Below are 23002 nucleotides of genomic sequence, written 5' to 3'. Positions count from 1 at the left end.
TGGCCTCCAGCTAAAGTTTGGAAGGTGCACAGTAACCTCTCTCAGTCTCAGTCTCAGTTAACATAAAGGGCAATTTGTTAGGCAGTGACCACCTAGGTTTGTCAGACTTTTACTGTATATGGTAGTCACAGAACTTAAACAGTTTGGGCAATAGTCACTTGACCACTAGGCAGGTGTTAACACAAGCTAAAACTGGCTCAGGCCAAGGCAAGCCCAAAGAAGCCCCAAGGCCTAGCACTTTCAGGTCAATGCAAAGCCTGTGGCTCTTTACTGGTGTTAGCAAAAATCCTGTTTACTGGGCTACACCTTCTACATTTACCTTGTGAGATATACTCTCCTCAGTATTAGAGATTTTACCTAAAATGCATCTCTGGTTCTAGTGGATTTTTTTCAGCTTTCATGACAGGCTAGCGCTCAGAATAAGCAAAGTTTGAAGTATGTCTTTACAAGCTGGGGCTGGCCAAGAAGGAAGCTGCCAGTCAACAAAGGTGAGGAGCATCCACACCTATAAGAAGAGGTCCCAGCTATAATATACACAGTGCACATGTTACTGTAAGGCAAGGAATTTCTTTTTAAAAAGTCTTTCTAAAATTAAAGGAGTAAGAAGACTGTTGGCATTCACAGAAAAAGCAAGTTAAGGGGTCTGTTATAGCTAGTAAGGTTATGTATATCTTCTGGAAAGGTACAGAAGATACATTGTTGAATTAGATCTCATGCGGATATGCAGAAGATATTTTTTCAGTAATAATAAATGTTTCACATTTTTATTTTTCATTGCTGCATGCGTAGGTTCCTACTCTAGATCCAACCTGTGCATGCATAGTGATCATATTCAATATATTTTTAGAAAACTAGACTTCATGTGTTTGTTCTCATCTAAGCTATGAGGGTTGTATTACTTCTTAGCTGCATATGATATTTTCAGAAGATTAAAATAGAGTGTATATAGGATAATGTTATGACATATTTTTCACGCTCAATTTGTTGTGCGGTATACTCTGTCACCGAAAGTAAAAAAAATTCTGACAATATATGTAAGGTGAATTTGTGAAGAAAATAGGAGGCTCTCTGTGAAATATGTGACTCTCACTTAAATCCACATAGTACTTTCTACAAGAATATTTGTAAAATATCCACATGATTATGTGTGTTAAGATGACAGACCTGAGTACACTTAATCTCAGCAGAACATTTCTCCATCTGTGTGAATTAAAATCTGTGTTATATTAATAACATTCTCTATGTTAACATAACTCATGGAATTATGTTTTTGATAATGAATCCCTCACATTGAACTAGGTATATGACTTTTATGGAGCTTATGTCTGCGCAAGAGTGACAATATTCTTTCAGCACATTTAACCTGTGAGCAGTGTGCTTCTCTTCTTCTACATAGTTATCAATTCATCCAAAGCAAATTTTCTTCATCATTTTGCCTTTAAAGCAAGGGCTACTCATGAATATAACAGTCACTTTTTCCCAATAGAATCCACAGTATATAAACTAGAACTGGTAGAAATTATCTTCCTGATCCATATTGCTTTAAACCTGTGAATGGAAGATACTGCACCTGTATGAATGAATGGAAAGAGGTGGCAATCTGTATTGTCTAGCTATAATATAATTTAATTATTTTTCTGGTCAGGATAACTTACGGAAAACAGATACTTGTTATGTTCTTCCTTTTTTAAAGAAATAAAAAAATAACCAAAATAATGCTAAAAATAACACATTTGAATGCTAAAACCACAAAGTTCATAGAGCTAGATTATCATCACAGTGTCTCAAGAAATTTTTTGTGGTCAGTTCCCATTAATGCAAATTGAAGTTGAAAGTAAAAATTCTCATATGGAGGTCTCTTAAAGCTATGCCATTTCTCCTTCCTCAGGCTTAGGCATCAATTCAGTTGTCTTCTCTCTTCCTTTCTGCTCTCCAGTTTCATTAGCTTGATTGCTTACCCTTTCTACAGCCTTCTAGGAATAAACATAGCTTTCTTCATAGAAGATGGTATATAAGAAAGACAAATACTTTGACCTTTAAGAAAAAAATGAATTCTACCTGCAGAGTTTTTCAGAGAGGGCCTCTGCTTTAAGACTATTTTGAAGGATACTTGTTTTTTCTTAGTTCTGTAGATAGCAGCAGAGTTATTCTGTAATACAAATATATATAGTTAATATTAACTAGCATGCATTTTAACTAGCATCTAACACAAGTTTATGCTTTAAAAGAAGACACAGATATTTTTCAAAACTATGTTAGCTTGTCATGAATAAGTTTAGTGGAAGGATGGCTGCAAAATTTACCAGCCCAGGAAAAGTGGCCGTGAAATTAATCATGAGAAAGCATTGGCTCCAGAGGCAAAGTAATTCAAAACATGGATTATGCTGACTGAAAATAGAGCATATTCAGGACAAATCACAAGAATTCTGATTCACTGCTTGGTTCCTCCTTCCCCCCATGCCCCCCTCCCCCAACTGAAATCCAAATGCAAAGGGACTTTTTTTCTTTTATGATTAGTGTCAGTGAATTATAGTATATAGAGACATATTTATACAGAGCTATATCTTTGTTTAATACTCAACTGTTTATTTTTACTGCTTTTATTTTGATATATGATCCTTAGAGGTCTCCATGCTATGCAGTGAAATACGAGGTAAGAATGTACTATTGTTATGTTTATTATATCAAATGATAAGCCACCTCTGAAGAGCAGAGAATTGAACTTTGTATATCCCTGCATTTTTTGTTAGAGAAGAAAGAATTTTATTTAAAATATTGATGTATTTACATGCTGTTTTGTTCAAAATCTCCCACTTTTAAAGATAAAAACATTGACGGATATTAAAAATATTAAAGTATATATTAAATTATTAGTATGTATTAAATATATTAAAGTATATCCTTTCTGCCAGAATAGTTTTGCAAAACAGATACTGTGGTTACATGGCTCTTTCCTGCTTGAAAATTTATGATAGGTTTCCATTTCATAAAAGATCCCAAAGTACTATGTCATGCATTGCTTTGAATTACTTGTGCAGCCATCATTGTGGTACAATATTGTCCATAGTAATGCTGCAAAACAGTTAAGTGGAAGGAGGTATGAAAATCAGTTTTGATAAGTGAGCTGACTAAAATTTACAGGTTTTGTTATTTTCTATTGTGGCAATGTTCAGGAAACAACATTCCTGGGCTATTTTGCTTGCTGCTTTATAAATACAGAAATAAAAGAAAGTCTAAGATCAAGTCTAATCTGGTGAATGGTACTAACACAGAAGTAGGATTTAACCATTTATTTTTGCCAGTTACACTGCATCTCCAAAACTGTTTAAGCTTTTTTAGCAGTCACAAGTATTCATGGATTTTGATTTTAAGATCATCATATAGTGAGATATCGCCAACAGTATTGTATGCAAATATCGATTAGCCCTAAATGCCGTAGGAAGGTGAGGAAAAAAATGTTTTTACTATTTTAATTTGGACTTGAACCAAAAGATGGTTGCTCTTGTTTTATACTCTTGCATTTTTTTTAATAATCTTTGCATGCTGGGATTTTGTTGCCATAGAAATATGAGCTTTCTTTAGTTTTGCAAAATTATGCAAATTCTTGTTCTTGTTAAAATATTCATGAGAGAGTACAGCCAGAGATGAGAGGCTAAGAGTCAATCCTTGTGTCTTCATGTAATTGAACAGTGACATAAATGTTATTGTTACTATTTCATTTTATTATTACAGGAAGGTGTTTATTGAAATGTCTACCATAATTATAACTTGACCATTTGGAATCATAAGCCCTGGAATGAGGAGATGAACTTTTGATTAGTAAAATTAAGAATTGCTTTCAGTTATGAGGTTGTTGACAGCTAGAAGACCAACCATAAAATTAATAGTTTTTATTTAGAATTATTTGATCAGAATATGATATTTAGAATAGCATCTCAGAGTTGATCAAATTGATTTCAATATCACTAGTAGTCTTAAACCTCCCCACAGTAAAAGAAAAAGCAGAATATATATCCAAGGCTACACCTTTCAGCTGCTCTGCCCCTGCTATACTAGTGCTTATTAAGGCCAGAGCAGCTGTTGCAAAAATCTAGTCAGCAGCTGGTGAGTTTGTAATAGCTGTTTTTTTTCTCTACAGTTTAACTGTATTCAGACAGGAGAGATAATATTTGTAATTTTGATGAAGTACTTAGTGGATTTTTTTTTAAATAGCCCTTTGTGACAAGTTCCTGGCATATCATGCTGCAGTGTCACAGCTGCTGACATATTTTTGCCAGACTGCGTGACTTCCAAAGACCGAGACCTACTTGCCACCACAGTAATAGGCATGGACAGTACTGTGCCTGAATTATACTTACCACATCACTACTGGAAGGATATATAACCTAGTTTAATATTTTTGAGGCCTTGATCTACTTACAGCTACTTGGGGAGTCATAGGTGGGAAGGCACAATCACAAAAGGACTTTAGGTCATATATGGAGCAAAGGAGAAGGCAGAGATACAAAGTAACCATATACTTCAAATTTTTAAGGCTCATTATTAGCAAAGTGGATTTGAGAAACTGGGAATGGTTGGCCAGGCTGTCCTGTTTCCCTTCTCCAGTGAGAGGAAATGACAGCTAGGAATGATGGTAGAGATTGGAGAATTCATACAGTGCATGCCGACATTCAGAAGCACATTTCCAGAAACAGCTTACAATCTGATCTTACAAACTTTGAAATCAGTCATTGGTTCCATTAATTTTTTTCAGTGTTACTTTCAGGAAGAGCCACTATTCAATGTAAGTAGAAGTGACAAGATAAGGTTCATAGGAGTAAAGTGGTGTTTTGGTTCCTGTCTTCCTTAGGAACTGAGGTATATTCCATTTTTCCTTTTCAACATTCCATATCTTCATTGAATGTTTTGATACTCTGTAGTAAGCACAATGAATTGTTGAATTTAGTCAGACATCTAATTTTTCTTTGCTTCAAAATAAGGCAGTCTAGTTCATCTAAGGATAGAAGAAAAGTGGGATTGTGATATGGTAATGTTAATACAGTATCTCAATGAAAGTGAGACTGGGCTGGATTTATGTGTATAATTTAGAACATCCTCAAATAATAAGCTTTTTATTGAATTCTTCAATCTTTTCCATTGAAATATTTCTTATTATAGCAGATGCACTGAATTTATAAGGTTGTGTAAGATTTTAATCGATCTACATCACATGTGACAAACTATTTCAAATATGAAGGGCCTGGAAATAAGCATTAGATTGTCGTGCTCAGGGTGGCAAGAATCATCAACTGCTCTATAAAAGCTGCGCAGTCCTTCTTCTGGAGCAAGAAACAAAAAGCAGCAGGACCAAAAATCAAAAAGCAATTAACTGTCTGATTACAGTTGATTTAGTTGTATTCTAGCAACAAGAGGGATACTTGCAAGGGATGAGTAAGTAGGTGCTAGAAGATACTGCCTTCCCCCTTTAATGTTCTTTCTCCTCTAAAGTTTCAGTTGCATTTGAACCTGAAAGCATGGTATTTCTCTGGTAGGCACTAGGGAATTCTTTCTGTTCCCTGGTGATCAGATGCAGCGTACAAAAAGACTTTGTTATAGCTGAAGCACTAATATGTGCTCCAGAAGGGATCACAACTGTTCAAATATTGATGCAAAATATGCTGAAGGGACGTGGTCAAGGCACATATGAAATACATTTTAGCAGAGTTTTGGTTGGTACTTATCAGTTGTACTTGCTCTGTGGGTAGATGTTATTGTCTCTTAATCAGAAACCTTTCACTTAGGAGAAGAAAAAAAAGAAAAGCAGCAGATTAGATGGTTCTTTTATTTTCATTGCTGGGAAACTGTAAAATATTCAGATGTCTTGTGAATGGTAGATGATGATCCTTTATCCCATGCACTATGGAAAAAAGGCTTACACAATGAGTTTCAAGGGAATTCTGTCACAATTTGCCATGAAGATCTTTTGAGGTAGAGCAGAGAAATGTTTTCTTGCTGGTATGCTTTATATTTTGCTTTTAGCTTTCTTAACATACAGCATAGACATCCAAGAATTTATTCTGATCAACTGAATGCCTGTGTTGAATAAAACTCCTCTTGAAGTTTGAAAAAGTGTATCCTTTGACTGCACTCTGCATTCAGATACTACCAGGAGAGGAAATGCTAAAAATCAAAGAGGCTGTACCATAACATTCCTGATAGATTTCCAGAATGAAATGTCTTGGAAATCTTCTTATAGTGTGAATTCCTGATCAGAGTGATCTGTTTCAAGAAACTGAAGGTGATGATGAATGGTTTAAAATGCTCAGTTGCTCATTTGAATGGTTGGTGTTGTAGAAAAACACTGATGGAAAGCTGCTGAACCAAGCGATATAGCAGTCAGGCTATTGTATGTAAGCTTATTCCTTTCTTGTTCCATTAACTTTTCTGGAGTAGTATTCTGAATAAATGAATTTAACTAAAATGTAGCATTGAATTTATACAATTAATATAGAAGAATTTTGAATGTACTTAAGTGGTAAAACTGTAGGATTCTAGTCTGGTCTGGATATTTAGTGTAATAGGTGTTGCAGTGACTCCTCAGAGAGAGTTGGGGGAAAGACCCCATTCTTTCAGTGGAAAAACTTAACTTCCCTATGAAGAAAACTCTGGCCTTTTCTTTTTTTTTTTAAAGCTAGCCATAACTATCATTCAATAGAACATGATTATTCTGCTCCTGGCTTTATCTGAAATACTACTATAAAGCCTCAGAAGAGCTTTATATGTTCTATTCAAGTCTCTTCAAGAGAGGGGATCCAATCTTTAATTGGATCTTGAATAGAACTAAAACTTGCAGTCTTTACTGAGAGCTATTATTAAATGAATAAAAAGTTTGATATTTTCTTGGTGATGCTGCTATTGGAATTCCTTTCTAGTCACCGCCTTCCCTCACTCTGCAACCAGCAAAAAGACTGGATGAACAAAGCCTAATTAAATATCATAAATTTACAGCTGATACTTGTTAGTAAAAAAAAATAATCCAGACAAGAGCTGGGTTAACAATGGAATATTCCCTTAAACATAAGTAAAATAGGTTAGGAAAAGCAGTCCTTTGTCCACTCCCTTCTGTGTGTTTAGCGGGCTGGCTAGAGCACATATGCGCTTAGACCCATCTAAGTTAAGATGGCACATTGTCTGTGCACCACCTTGTCAAATCATATCAGAACTGCATAGGTGCCAATCAATTATGGACTAAATTGGCTGCCACTAATACAGTGGGAGCAATTTTTTTTTTTTTAAGGGTTTTCATTCACAGAGTTGGTGCTAATGTACTGGTGTCAGGTATCTCTATATGTGCTAAAACCTGCCTCATAAAGTCAATGTGTACCTGGAGAGTCTGTGAAGGTGAAAGAGTCCAAATAAACTTCTACGTTTTATTGCAGCTCTGTTTCATGGAAATCCAAGAAGGCTAGCAGGGAATGTTAAACTGCATATAATATGATTTCATTACCTTCAAGAACTATATCTTGTAGATATCGCCAGCAAGAGTATGGATAGAGCCTCAGGAGGACTGAGTGAGCCTTTATGCCATTTCTTGTAATCATGACAAATGAAATAATGTTCACAGGCATAACAGGAAACAAATGTGTTTTCTTTTGTTGTTTTTTGGGGGTGGTTCCTGGAATAGGCCACATTATTTGTTAGAACATATAGTTATTATCAGCAGCTTGCTGTAAGACTCCTCCCTGGTTTTGTATTTGCTAGTATGAGTATTAGCTTTCTCCACCTGAAATGTTCTGCCTGCTCGTGCTTGTAAACCTTTTGTTTTTTTCTGGTAGTATTTGTTCATTTGATATAAGTCTAATTATATACTTATACAATAATGTAGTAACAAGCAGGGATTGTGTATGCAAAAGCATGTAACCTTTTTACAGCTATATTGGTCTAATAAAAAATATTAACTCTCTGCAATGCTTATCCCTCTAATAGGAAGTGTCAGCAACTGTATTTCTCATAGAACCACTAACAGTAAAGATGGAAAAGATTGTTCAACTTCTCAATATTCATTAGTGCCTTTTCTAAAGTCTGGTGTTGTGAGCATTTGGTCTAAATCTAATTTAATATGTCAATTAATTTTTGTTTTTGAAAGTATCATGTTCTCTTGGATTAGGCCAGATATCAAAGCCTCTTTGAGCTAAATCCATTCTGATATACAGATTTTACTATTAAACATATGAGCAAGGTACATGAATTTTATTTCAATAATACATGTATCATGTAATACTTCGTTCAGCTGTGGAATATATTTTATGTTTTTTCAAATTACTTTTCAATATAAATACCAAGTGAATTGATTTGAAAATCTTCCATTGGTGTTTCACTGTATGTTAAAGCTTTTTAATGTTTTTAATATAACACTCAGTATGTCTTATTTTACCTGTTCCTGGTATGTTGTTGCCTCTATGGGATCCTGGTGCTTCTCCTCCAATGTCAGCCCAAGTGCTGTAATCTGTTTGAAGATGGAATTTGCATAACTTTCTACTTTTAGCTTGAATGATGTGATTCCAGGGCAATATCTACTTGTGGGCAAGTGCAACTATGTACCTATGTCTTTTCCTTTCAGAAACCTGTGGCAATTTCTGTATATTTAATAATAGACATCCTTAAACAATATGTTTATTAGTGACTAGCATAAAACATTAAAAGGGAAAAAGATTCTCAAAACAACAGACACCATTCACACAAATCTTCACACACTTAAGCCTACTGCAGATTAGTAGTACTGACCCTTACTCTCTCTTGAGTTGTCCAAATAGAAGGGATCTTGTTAAAAACATCCTTTTTATTTAATTGTTCTCTTCACTACAGACCTTTCTTGGTTACTCCCACAAAAATAAAAATAAGAATACAATGTTTCTCAGAAGAAGCATTGCAATCTCTCAGCCTTTGGTATTGGGCCTAAAGTTTGAAAAGGATGCCTAACTGATTAAATCCTTGACGCATTATGTTGCACAGTACTTCATATTTGCTGGATCCACTATTCACTAACAAGAAAAAACTGGTTGGGGATGTAGTAATCACTGGCAGCCTTGGCTGTAGTGACTATGAGATAGTGGTGTTCAACATCCTAAGGGAAGTGAGGAAGGAGAGTAGCAGAATACTTCAGGTGGACTTCAGGTGAGCAGACTTCAGCTTATTCAGGGAACTGGTAGGTAGGATTCTATGGGAGGCAGCTCTGAAGGGCAGAGGAGCTCAAGAAAGCTGGCAGGTCTCGAAGGACAACATCTTTCAAGCGCACTGTAGCAGCTCTATTGCTAATTAGTATAAAATATGGGCATAGGGTACTAGAACCATCAGAGATTGCACTAAGTCAAACCTTTGCTCTTTATACCATAAAAGTTGGTAATATGTAGGAACCACAGCCCAGCCATTCTCTAGACTCCTTTGACTATACTAAGGACTTCTTCTGGTTGCCTACAAGTAGCAACCTAGTGCCATACGAGATGCCCTTGTTTATTTCCCTTGGCCTCTGCTCAAGAGGGGCATGATCACCTAATTCACAAATGGGCAACTATGCTTAGATGCTTCAAGCACAAACTGCATCTCTTCGTAGCTGAAAGAAGAGCGTTTTACTTCTTATATAAGGATTTGTAAACTGCACCCTGTTTAATGGAGATAGCACCTGATCTTCTGAGTGACGTTTGGCAGATATTGCTCAACAGAAATGAGGCAGTCTCTAATGTAGTGAGGTAAGGGCTAAAACTTTACAGAGTTACAATAGGCGTTGGAGAGGGAAAGTTTGAATCGCTGGATGGTTCAAGCATCAGATGGGCTATAAAAGCTGGTGTAGGAAAGAGGTTCTCTTAATTACATCAATGTGAAACATCCTGACAGCTTGCCTCATAAAAGCATTGCCAGCAGGATGACTAAATACAGGGAAGAGGAGAGAGGCTTCTAGCATTTGGTTTCCATATAAGAAGATGCAAGTGTTTCTCATCTGTGGCTTTGTAAATATTTGTAGGAACGTTGTCTGTTTTGGATGTTGGAAATATCTTTGTTTGTGTTTTACTATCACTTGGCCTGATTTAAAAGTGGCTTTAGTGTGACAGGCTTAAAGCATTTTTCACACAAGGTAGTAGTCTGCTGCATCTTTTCCTCCAACTTTGTTCCTGTTGAGGATGGTCATTTGCTTGCAGGAAAGGAGCCAACTGTCCTCTTTCAGAGAGTTTCGTGTGACCCAGAATGCAACCATCAGGATGTCATAAACAGTCGTCTTTGCTGTCTAATTGTACCCCTACCCTGTAACAGAATATAAAATAATAATACAAGTACAATTAACTGTGAACAACCGAAGAATTCCACTATCTACCAAAAACTTGCTGGATTATAACTAAGATAGCTGTGATATATCTTTCCTATTTTTGTATTTCTTGAGGAGTCTGTGACCTTCCTTAAACAAGGCAGATTTCGCCTCTAGAGCTGGGAAGAAATTTTTCATGTATCAATCTAAGAACAGGTGTGAGAGATAAAGGAAATTCTGTGGATCTTCTTTGACATTTTTAGTCAGCTGTTCTTGCCTCAGTGATACATGCCTTTTTCTCTGGCAAGTCAAGCTTTTATGCTGTGTTCTCTCTGGCCTTGATACAGCCTCCGATGACAGTCCTTGAGGCAGAACTCCGACCTGTTGGGTGACACAGAGTGACAGCCTCCTGCCCATGAAAATGGAGTGGTTTGCAGGTGCTACAACTTCCACAGAGCCCTTTTGTTCAAAATTCAGTGCAAAGTATTTTCTGCACTAGATGAGACATATTTGTTTGTGCAGCACATTTATTGACCTCTGAATTCCTTTGCCAGTGACTGAACTTATATTTTAAATATACAGAGGAAGGAAAGGGCACTTATAAACAATGGCAAAATGAAGTAATACTTTCTGTTTTGTATGAGTGTTTTTGTTTTTTTTTTTCTTAAGCACCTTTACAGCATGGAAGCGTGTATATTCTGAGCTACCAAATAGATACCCTCTCTGATAAGTGCCACTTTAGGACCTTGACTCTACTGTGTGATCCTGTATGTGATATGCAGATTCTGCCAGTTGCAGCTGTGAAACTCAGACTGCTATGGCTAGCAGAGACCTCAAGAGACTTTTTAGTAGTATTCCAACTTTTAAGCATTATACCCGGACTGTCTCTGACATACATTTGTCTGAACTACTGTCAAATATGTTAAATATTTAATGGAGTAATCCAGTAGCATTTTGAAGTAGCTTGATACTATTTTAACCATCCTTACAGTTAGAAAGCTTTCTGTATACCCAACCTGAATGTTTTACATGTCTTTCCTGCAGTTGCCACAGAAGAAAAAATATATCAATTTTTATTTTTTTATCTTTTCTGTTTTGGCTAACTATTTTCCTATTCCCTCTTAGCTTTCTATTTTCTGGACTAATCAAGCCCCTTTCCTTCAGTGTCTCCTGAGGGCCATATTTTGGAAGTCCTTGATCCATCCCAGTTGTTTTTCTAAACTCCCATCTATTTGTATCAGAAGTTTTGCCCAAAGTTTGGATTGCTGACTTGTCTTCTATGTGTATCTGTTATAAATCCTGATACCTTCCTGTTCATGATTTTTCTCTCTCACCTATCAATTCCCCATGTTACATTTTTCATTAGTAATTGTACTAAGGTGAAGGTTATCTAGTTTGAAAAAAGTAAAACCTGTTTTGGTTCATATTTTTTATAGGTTGCCTGAAACTGGAAAATCCTCATTTTCCCATTATTTTTACTTTCTTGAATCCTTGTAGTTAGCCTGAACTTGAAACAGAAATGGTAAAATTCTGCAGAAGGTGCTCTTTTAAAGTGCTTATCTAAAGATAAAAGCAATTATTAGTCCTTCTCACAGCATTTCAAGTATCTAAATTTTCTCCAGTCCTGACAGAGCTATAAAACAATATTTAACCTTGATCATAGGCAGAAGAAAAAAAAGTGCTTAGTAGGTGTGTCTAGTCTGAGGGAAAAAAAATCCTCTCAAGTTGTCATGGTCAGGGCTGAAGATAGTTGTGTGGTCCTAGCAGGTCTGGATACTATGTAGATAAACATCCAAGCTTTGGATTGTAATGAATTTTCTGACTTCAACCTAGCAGTTAGCTGTACAGCCTCAGATGCAGTCCATGGATTTTTATACCTTTATGCATAATTCAATATTAGTTGATTTCCATACCTGAAATACTGGGACTTTGTTTTTCCTTACATTGGATACATCATAAAGTAACGCATAATGAGGTTGTTGACTTTTGCTGCTTTCTGTTACTGTGTGCAAACCTTCTAGTATGATGAACAAGAGACAGCACATTATGTCCTTGAGGATAATGAGATTGTTCTCTTCATAGAATACTCACGAATTTGCTCTGTGCTCAGCAGCAGGTACTCGAAGGGCAGAAGGATTTTAGTAGCCTCTGAGAAGAGGCTTACCTTGCACTGAAATATGAGGCAGATGCATTTAAAGAACAAAATGTAGCTCATGTAACTTCTGATTTATTTACATTGTTTCCAAACAATAAAAAAAACCGCTGTTTTTGCAATGAACTGTCATTCATGTCTGCAGTTTTTGTTTGCTGTCCTGAATCTGATCTACATTTTCCAATTTTTTGTGGGAAAGCTATTATCAGTGCCCTGGTTCTGGGTGCTAAAAGAGCATAAGTAAAATATATTAGCATGACTTGAGATAGCCCGGTTATTGACATCTTACTTTGGAAGCTGAAACAAACTGAGAGAACAGACTGGAGCACTCTTTTTAAGTAAATTTATTTGACTCTGTGAAGAAAAGTCTTACTTTCTTCTATTTTAGGTTAAAATTCATTCTGAGACAAACATCACTAGGGTTTGGTTTTGTTTTTGTTTTTTTGGTAGTTTGACCCATCAGCAAAACTGAATTTGCTGGATCTTTTCTTTTAAAGGTTGCTAAGGTTACTGATATAGAGGTCCAGCCTCAATGAGAACCATATAGCTGAAATGCACTGAAAACCTAACTTTATTTCTGTGCCTTTGACAGGCACAGAAATAAAATGACCACACATCATTTCTAGATGCTTGAGCAAGAAGGGAATTGTCCATAGGGCTGTAAACCCCAGGTATCTGCATCTGGTTTTGCAGAACTAGAAGTTTGGAAATACTGTCACTGGCAAAAAATACCCCAAAATGGCTAATGGCTGTTCCCTGTCATGTAATTGCCCTTTTCTGTCTTTTTTCTCCCCAGATAACAGCTGCTGGAGGACATCTGAAATTTACAGTCTCCTATGACTTCACAGAGCAAGATGACACAGCTCAAAGAATGGTTCGATCTGATGTCATCATAGAGGTAAAGTGATTGTATTTTCAGCCACCAAAAAGAAAAATTGTCTACCTCTTCATATGTTTAATGTGAAGTCTGATGGCTGAGGATGCAAAACAGTATGGTACATGTCCCTTCAGCTAATTTGTAGCGTCAGAAAGTGGTCATACTTCAGAGAACAGAAAAAGTATCTGAAGGAGCCTCTGGCAATATTGCAGTAGCTTGCAAAACTATACTCTTCCTGTTGATCAGGAAGAATGAAGAAATAAAATCATTGGTTGGCATGTTCCACATGCTTTTCCAGAGTTTCTGTGCAGTTCATGGTTGTATGAATTTGTTTATGCCCATGCAAAGCCATGACACTAGGTTTTATTTGTGTAACCTGCACTTTTGTTTGCACTAGCTTTTGACTTTATCAGGCAAACTCCTTTCAGGGTTGTGGAAGATGAATGTTATTGCTAATATTTATCGCTCATGTAAAATATATTATTCAATAAATCCTGTGCCCTTAGTGGCTAAAATGATACAGCTTTTGTTTATCCTGTTTCGTATTTAATTGTCTCTTGTGCCTCTCTCCAGGGAGGTAACTTGAGAATCAGCACTCCAGAAGAGGGGATTCACCTGCAGCCTTCTGAAGAATACACTAAAGAAATTGTACTGAAACCAGAATCTTTCTCTGTATATGGCACTGATGTTCCAGTCAGCAGGAGGGAGTTCATGACTATCTTTGCAAATGTAAAAAGGATCCTCATAAGAGCTACATACAGCTATGGGATGAATGCCATCTACAGGTAAATGTGGGAAACGTTGATTTTCTATACAGGCAGCTTCTCAAAATACCTGTTTTCTTTCTACAGAGAATGAAGTTAATGTAGTTTAAAAACATTCTTTAATTTATCATCATGAAAGCCTTAACATTCATTTAAACTTTCAGGCAGGTTTTTTGTTTTTTTTCATTTTGGTTAGGCAGGGGGAGGAGAGGCAACAATAAGAAGCAGCCTTGTAAGAAAATGAAATCACATGGACTATTAAGGCATGAATGACAGTTCCATAAATACATTTATTCTGTGAACACTGTAATTCTCATGTATATTATAAATCACTGCAGTGATGACGTGTTCAAGTAAGAGATGATATACTGCTTATATATTGCTTTCTCTGTTTAATGAACATACAGTACCACATTAACGCTGGACCAGACAATAGTATTTTAGATCTCTAAATTGGCAAATTTGGGAAGAAAGTGAGGTTCTGAACACCTACTGGCTGAGTCTTGCCTGTACTGCTGGAGACCACAGTGAGGATTGGAAGAATCAGAGCCCTTCTGGCCTACAGCCTAGAGCTCAGGTCACCACATACACATAGAGCTGGCATGGGCTGTACTTTGCACCCTTTAAGTGTAAAGTATAGAAGTGGCAGACTTCTCAGTGGCAGGTCTGGAAGACTATATATTGCCTCCTGCATCACGCACTGTGCTGTAGCCATTTGGCCCAGGGTGGTGCCTCAAGGTCCTGCAGTCTGGTTCATCCTCAGCTTTTAGAATATTTTAGAAGTGTGTTATAAATAGCTTTCCAAAAACATGTTTTGGAAATTTTTGTTGATATTTGTTGATAAGAGCTCCAGGGCAGAAAAATAATTTATGCTTTGCAGACTAGTGGCAACTATCTTCTAGTTGGAGTGACATTACAATTAGGAATGTAGATCCCTTAAAGACAGTGATTTAAAATGGGGTCGGGGGAAGGACTGAAGTAATTTTGAAGAGTACCTTGTTTGCTAGAAATGGTTTTAAATTACAGCTACATCTCTAGCCGTCCCTATGATCTCTCTTACCAGGGAAGAATGCAATGGTTACTGTGTTGCAGTGATCCCTATACCCAGAAGGCTCTGCAAACAGTTTGCCCTTCACTAAACATGTTTTACTGAGTGCTATCAGCGTGCTCGCTGCAGTTAAAGTGTGGCAGAAGACAGGGTGTGAATTTCTAATCACAATGAAATGAATTGGATTTTTCATCCTTGATTTCAGTGGAGGAATCAAAATTTCACCCATCTGGGTGGGATTTACTGGGTGGAGTTAGATCTTCACAAAACAGTACATTTTGCCAGTCACATGATGTAGCAGCAACAGCATCTACTGTCATCCAGCCCAGCTCATGATCTGTTGATCTGAACACTGCTGATGTTCAGTATATGCCTCAGTTCTGACTATTTTTTCTTTAACTCATGCTAAAACATATTAGGCACAAAGCTGTACTGATCATTCTCTTTAAGATCATACAAAACAATTCTGCTGTCAGTATTCTGCCCCTTTAGTACTGCAAGGTTTGGGAGTACTGCAGGGAAAATGTCCAGACCCAATGAAAAGGTTATTCTTTGTGATATTTCACACTGATTAAGGACTAGTGTTGATGGGCTCCAAAGGAAGGTATTTTTGCCAGAAAAATAGCATAGAACTAAGCCCAAGGATTTTTTTTGTTGTCTTTTAAAAAGATACTCATGGTGGATAGATGAATATTCCTCTGAGAGAGGAAAAGGGATCTGGCAGCGAGACAGAAGTATTCCAGGGTTATTAGATACTTCATAAATGACAATTTTTGCCTCAAAGCATCAGCAGAATTATGCAACAAACTAATCAGAGATTGCTGTATTTAGCAACCTGTTCATTTAAATGGTGAAAATGACACCACAAGTGTAAGGATTTCCAATCTGTGTTCAAAAAGAGACAAGGATGGAAGTATTGTAAGATTAAGTGACTTGTCTGCAGTCATGTAGAAAGAGATCTGAGAATTTAATGGCGTTGTGTCCAGTTACCAAGAGCATTAACTTAAAGATCATCCTTTTCTCCCTTAGTTTGTTTAACCTACTGTAAACATTAGTAAATTAGTAGCACTTTCAAATAATTATTAAATAGCATTAATGCAGTAATGCTGGGTTAGATTTGAACATGTTTTTGAGAACATTTTGAGGGTCATTTTAAGCTTAGCATGTTGTTACTGCTTTGTGGTAATTAGGAAGCTTCCTCAAATGAGTGGGCTTTCATTTAGATGATCAAGTAGGATAAAAAATGACAACAGAGAAACACAGCAATCAATCTGAAAGTGATTTCACAGCTTCTGGCTTTAAATTGGGAAATCCTGCTCTAACTTGACAGATCTTCCAAACTGTTGGAATTAAGTACATCTGTGGTAGAAGCACAGCAACAGGCCAGGAAAAAGACAACTCTCTTGTATCATGTTGTTTAACCTAATATTTTTTGTTTGTGCTACAAGGAAAGTTGTAGTAGCAGTATTTGTTTAGTTTTAATATTCGGAGTGACCACTGATGGTAAATACTGTAGATACTCAGATGGGCACTGGACGTTGTGATAGAAGTGGTGCTAAAGACAATGTTTGCTTGCAACCATGTATAGAATCACACCAGAGGCAAGGAGAGAAGAGGGAAGGACAGGCAGAGGGTTTTCTTCCATATGCAAAATTGGCTTCAAGACAAATGAGCAATGATTGGGTCAGTACTTCATGTAGCTGATGTGATTCAGATGCTTGGCATAGCAGACAGTAAACTATGTTGATACTGCCTGAAACGTCCCCTTCCCTTTTCATCTTGTTTGTTTTTAGAAGTCAACGGTTGCCTGCTGACGGTAACAGTCAGCTTAAATATTTGGTCTTAATGCTGAATCTCAAATTGTTCATGTGTCTCCAGGATCTGGTGCCCCATTACTGCCAGCATTATGTATTTTACTGAATGCAGAATGGCATCGAGGAATAGAAATTACGGCTTCAGAATGGGAGGAAAAAAATCACTGCAGCTTTCTTCAATGAGTAACTGTTAATGCTAAAAACTGTTAAACACATTAAAATCCCATTTAGCAAATAGCATAACCTAATGAAAATTGGAACAATTCAGTGAATACAAATGTGGGATAATACTGGGTTGATTGTTTCTGTGTGTAAGTGCTTCTCTTTGTTCCAAGATCTGCTACTTAGTGCTGGGAGGGAACTAGCTGTAGTTCAAAGGACAAATAACATTTGGCCTTTTTCTGGTCATTTCTTTTTCATTTACAGATTTCTCTTCTTATATTATGAGGTTTTTTAAGTTAAAGTCGTCACCATCAGTATCTTTTATCTTAGAGGTTGCTTATTGTAAGGAAAACTCAGAAAGATGATTGCAAAATAAGAGTGCAGCAAGGGAGTGAAAGGGAACTGTTGAAAAGTGAGAAAGCTTTTACTGAAGATTTGGATAGAAATGTGCATCATTCTCTCAAAACAGCTTCTGAAACATTGTGCAGAAGTTGAAGTATCACCAAATTAGATTCAAGTCTCTAACTGCATAATCTGCAATGGTAGTCCCTCCAAACTCCTGTTGTCTCTCCAGTCTTGGTAGCATTTCTTTTTTTCTGAAACTTCTGCCTTGATTTCAGAAATCTCATCTTTTCCCCTTACTTTTCATGTCTGTCTCATTCAGAGTAGTCATAAAACTGACTAGGAAAATATCCTGTCTCATCCTTTCCTCCTCCAACTGCATTAACAACAAAATATTTTTCTTGGAAGTTTTCTTATTCGAGGTCATCCAAATAATTTTCGGGATGTTTGGCAGCCAAAAGATAAATGTCCTAGTGTGGAGAAAAGAAGTTTGTTACATTTTCCAAAGGAAATCGATTTTTTTTTTTAACAAAATGCCTGTCATGATAGAAAGGTATTTTCTGCTGAAAGAAATTTCAGCAGAAGCTTTTCAGGTAGCTCTAGTAATCAAACACTCTGTTAAGATTACTGGGTGAAAATAGGTATCACTGAACCTCTGTAATGCCCAGATTCCATCTGAATTCTCATAAGAATCCAGTCCTCCAATCCCAACTTGGGCACTGTGGAGATAAACTACATCCACCTTGCATATTACCCATAAGCTTATCAACAGAGAGACTTTGGCTGTCTCTCTCATTGTATTTCCATGTTTGTTTGTTTGTTTGTTTGTTTGTTTAATAAAACTCAGATTCAGTGTTTGGCTAAACAGTGGCTGAGAATTCTAATGTTTCTTTTAAGGAGCAAAATGTTTTTAACTTCTTGACCTTCTTTTCCCATCCTCCTTCTCCCTAATGGTATATAATGGAAGTTACTGGTTTTAGGACTAGTTGCTACTGAGGTAAGCAGTGGTGATATGCAGGTTATGCTGTAAGGATTGCAGGACAGGTAGACTGTAATTTTTCTTTGTGTTTTCTGATTCTAGATTGTGCATGAAACAGAAAATTCCCTAATTCTCTCTTCTCTGTCATTCGGGAAACTAAGATTTATGTTAGAAGATTTCCTTTTTCTTTCATGTACAACATACTTAGATCCCCTTGGACAGAGCTGAAATCTTTTTTTCAGAGAGCAAATTGCCAGAATAAAATTACCTTATAACCAAGGCTTAGTAATGTAATATTTTAGAAAGCTGGGGTAGTGGTTTATGAATTTTGAAGACATTGCTTGGTGACAAATAGGCTATATATATATATACAGCTGTAATACAAGTTAGAACATGCAGCTTGCAGGTCAGGAATAACCTTCCTTCTACTGATACAGTGCTGCGAGACTTCTTTTTTTTTAATTGTGTGTCTGACCATAGTCTCCTTCACATGATGGACAAAAATAGTAACAAGCCTACAGACATTTAGTCTAGAAAGAAATAAATGCGTATGAATACCACCTTATTTTTAAACAAATAAACACAAGCAAGTGAGTGAATGTCACATATACTTCTGTCTCATTCACTGCATTAACCATTTCATTTCTGTTACATCCAGACTGCGTAGAGTTAGCATTGAAGCTGCTGACCGCTCTTCAACTGGGAGGAAGATGGCATCTGCGGTGGAGTTATGTGACTGTCCCCGAGGGTATGATGGTACCTCCTGTGAAGTGAGTATCACGATGGATCAATTATGCTAATGCTGCAATAGTTATAAGTGACCATTGGCCCTGTGTTGATATAAAATAGCAGAGTTGTCCATTCCTTTCAATAATGTGGTATAGCTTGTCTAGTTACCTTTATTTCTAAATGGTGGTTCATTATATTTGTTAATATTTGAAAGTTGAAGTATTACACCCCTGTGGTGATAGTTCTAAGTTATGGAAAGACATTTCTCTTAATAAAAAAAAATTAAAACAATATTTGTACTCTTCAGCCACTTGATATCACAAATGCATGGAAACTATCAATATTAGAAGGAAAATGGCAGTTATCTGACCTGTGCACGACACAGTTGTATCAAATTATCTGAGTTAATGTGGTTGAATTTCCTCTTCTGTTTCCCTAGGTCTTTGTGTTTTGCTTTGGATTCTTTGAGGATTGTTTGTGCTCTTGTGAGAATTGTGAATCTCTTCTGTTCAGTCCTGTTAAAGATTATAACATACACACATGCTCAGAAAATACACATTTTCCCACAAGTTCATTAGTGCTCACAAAATGTGTTCATATGAGTACACATATGATTAACTAGCTCACATGGGCAGAGCTTGGGGTAAATAGAAGCAAAAAAAAAATTCTTCAAAAGCTTTGCCTTAAGGAAATGATTTCAAACACCAAGATGCTCTGCTTCACAAAACTACAAACAGTGTGCCATTTACACCGGCACTCTAGGCATTTGCTTGTCAACTCTCTTTTTCTTTAAAATGTTCTATGCTTATATGTGATATTTAGGGCTTAGAGTCTAGTTTCATGCCAAATGCTTTTGCTTGTTGCTGGGGCTAGATAAACTAATCTAGAAAGAAGAACCGAAGGAATTAATGGATATTCCTATCACTTCCAAAATGGTACAGACAGGAAAAAAATAGAAGAATATTGCCTACCTTGGCTGAGGATTCTTTTGAAGTCTGACCATTGTCTGTTCAACTATTTGAGGAAGAGGTTGGATGAAGTGTCATTATGCTTCACAATTTTTTTTGACATATTCATTCTCCTCTCAGTTCATATTTGTAAAAATTTGGAAAGTCCTTGTTTGCAGCTGTTTCTGTACTTTTGCTGTAGAAGCGGTAGAATGTGGGTAGAATTCCAGCCTTGATACTGCTGAAATTCTCTCTCCAGCATTGTGTCCTTCAATGCTAATGTTATCTCCAGATCAAAACAGTCCGTGAAATTGTTTGTACGTATACATATAGAGGTAAGATCAGATCCCACAATACGAAGAACATATGTAGACTGCTGCAAATTTGAAGCCTGTATGTACGTTGGTGGGCATGGACACTCTTCAGTGAACCCACAGTCACAGTGCATGCCCTGGGTGGTCCTAACTGCAGACTTAATTGGAGTATACCATATCGTACTCCCTACCTGTGTTTTGGGTTTCCTCCCAAGACTGAAGGCTAAGAAGATTTGATTGACTTCTTTATGAGCACACTTTACCTGTGTCCCTCACTGAATTTCAGAGCATTTTTGAATGGCTCAGACATGCTGTCAAAACTGGCCTGTTGTAGAATAACAATGACACAGTTAAAAGTTTTAGTTTCCATGTATTTATTCACCAAATTCACTTCTCATGAGACTTCTGTAACACAGGTTCAACATTTTATCTGTGTTGGAAAGTTGTGCTTGTTAGCAAAATATGAAAAGATTTCTTCTGTTCTGAGTAGATGGTTGCTCTTCTTTTGACTAGGATAAATAAGAAATAATCTAGTAAAGTTTTGAATCTCCAGAAAAACTAGCAGTTGAGAAAGTATCAGCAGATAAATTGAAAATGTGGAATTTTTTAAAATATCATATTTGTTTCTTCTGAGCGCTATTGGCATTGTCCAACACTGCTCCTTCAAGTTTCAGCTTAGTACAGGTTTATTGATATTCTGCAGATTTTTAGTTTAATTTTCTCTTCTTCATAAAGTTTAATGTAGGTGTTTATTTCCTGTGTAATGATATTGTGGTACCTGGCATAGATGCTGCAGCACTAGACATCCATTATTTACTTACATTATTGCTGTGAATGTTTTGGGGTGATCAGTCTTCAGAAGACATCCAATCCCATTTCAAATATGCAGTCTCTTGTGAGGTTGTTCCATTGCACAAATTTGAAATTAATTTTCCATGAGGTTCTATACAAAGAAAATTGTTATTTTTTTCCTAGTATATCTGAGAACTGAGCATAGAATTACACAAGCACAGCTACAGCGGCTACAATTTTAAATTTCAAATACCTCTGGGACTGATCTGTGATTGTTACTTTGTTCTACTCAAGTGAACCTTCCACCTTTATTTCTCAACATCTTCATGCCTATTTGCTCTTTTCTACCAGATCAATTCTCTGCCTACTCTTTTACTTCCACTATGGAAGAAGTTCTGTTTAACTTGCACCACTATGATGGTCAAGAACTTTCCTGACTTTTGAATGTTGTATCTTTCTTTTTCTTAAAATCTCAATCCGTAAATTTTTCTTTAGTTCTGCTTTAAAACTTGCTGTTATATTCCATCATCATGACTCTTGTCTAAGCCCTTTAGAATTAGTGACTTTTGGAGCCTTATCTTGTACGATATCATGTACATTCATGCATGAGATTATTCTTTCCAGAATCACTCTGTATAGGTTATGAAAAAGGAAAAAGATTAAAATAGATTTATAGAGAAACAGCTTAGGCAATTGCATCTTGTAAAGCACAGAAAAAATAGAACAATTTCTGTTAAGGCCTTTTCTGTTTTGTTTTGTTTTTAACTCTGAATTTACATTTTTAGTATTTACAGTTTATCTTAGGAATGCCTAACCAAGAATGGAAAAACAAAAAATACGAAAAACATGTATCTCATTCTTTGTAATGTTTCTTAAAGAGAATCTTTTCAATTAATCTTCAAATAAATTTCACGTTTTACAGGAATAAGACAAAAAGAGAGATTGACTCTATTTTTATAAAGGTGAATCTTCTTGTTACCTCTTTGAGAATGTGTGTGGAGGGAAAGGGATTTTCTTTACTTAAAATACTTTTAGTAGTCTATCACTGCACAACTACTTCCTCTTCATATTAGGCAGATGCTCTTCAAGGTCAAAACTTCGTCATGCACCTTTTTATGTTATGCAAAATCCTTGGATCACATGAGTGGTCTCTGCAGGAAGGATAGTTTGTGAAAACTGTAAAGTCATTTGTGAGATATATAGTAAGAAAGACTGCTGCCTGACATCTTATTATGAAGAAATGGAATAGCAGAGTTTTCGCTGATGAATCACACTTCTAAGATGTCACCGTTCCAAAAAAAAAAAAAAAAAGGCCTTGCATTTAATATTGATCTGAATTTAACATTAAAAAAACCAGAGGATTTTCTTAAAGGGAAATTACTATACTTTGTATTTAAGAAACACAATCTGTAAATAAAAGGGTAGCTTTGTGTTTAGCCTGTGTTTTAATTCAGTGTAGCCTTTTGTCAGACCCTGAAACAAGAAAGACTAAATGGTATTTTAATTGCTGTTTGCAGCTGAGCTTCTCAAAAAAATGCCTTTGTTGTTTTGGGGGGAGGGGAGGTTCTCCTTCTCTCTCTCTTTCAGGATTTTGCCTTCTGGCCATTTTTCAATCTGTACCTCTTGCTTTGATGCTGTCATATTTCAATTCTTCATTTCTCTGCTTTATTTTACCATTTCAGAATAATGATCAAGTTAAGGCTTCCTCTAATCTCGCGCCTGCCAATAAAGCTAAGGTCAGTGCAAAGCCTTAGTGCCAGAAAGAACAGCTATCTAGAGAAATGTTGGTACTTCTAGTCATTTAAC

At 36.4% G+C, this 23002-nt stretch overlaps 1 protein-coding gene across 1 annotated transcript in view; it reads left to right on the top strand.

Annotated features, from left to right (window-relative positions):
* LAMA2 (laminin subunit alpha 2) overlaps positions 1-23002 on the top strand; it is a 387138-nt gene that overhangs the window by 197609 nt on the left and 166527 nt on the right. Inside the window, exons 13-15 of the mRNA XM_067294582.1 lie at positions 13225-13326; positions 13879-14090; positions 19073-19184. Coding sequence (XP_067150683.1) covers positions 13225-13326; positions 13879-14090; positions 19073-19184 — 426 coding nt within the window. The remainder of the gene's footprint in view (positions 1-13224; positions 13327-13878; positions 14091-19072; positions 19185-23002) is intronic.

The sequence above is a fragment of the Apteryx mantelli genome, chromosome 3 (genome assembly GCF_036417845.1).
Source record: "Apteryx mantelli isolate bAptMan1 chromosome 3, bAptMan1.hap1, whole genome shotgun sequence".
Taxonomy (NCBI): Eukaryota; Metazoa; Chordata; class Aves; order Apterygiformes; family Apterygidae; genus Apteryx; species Apteryx mantelli.
This window is presented reverse-complemented; position numbering and strand designations above follow the sequence as displayed.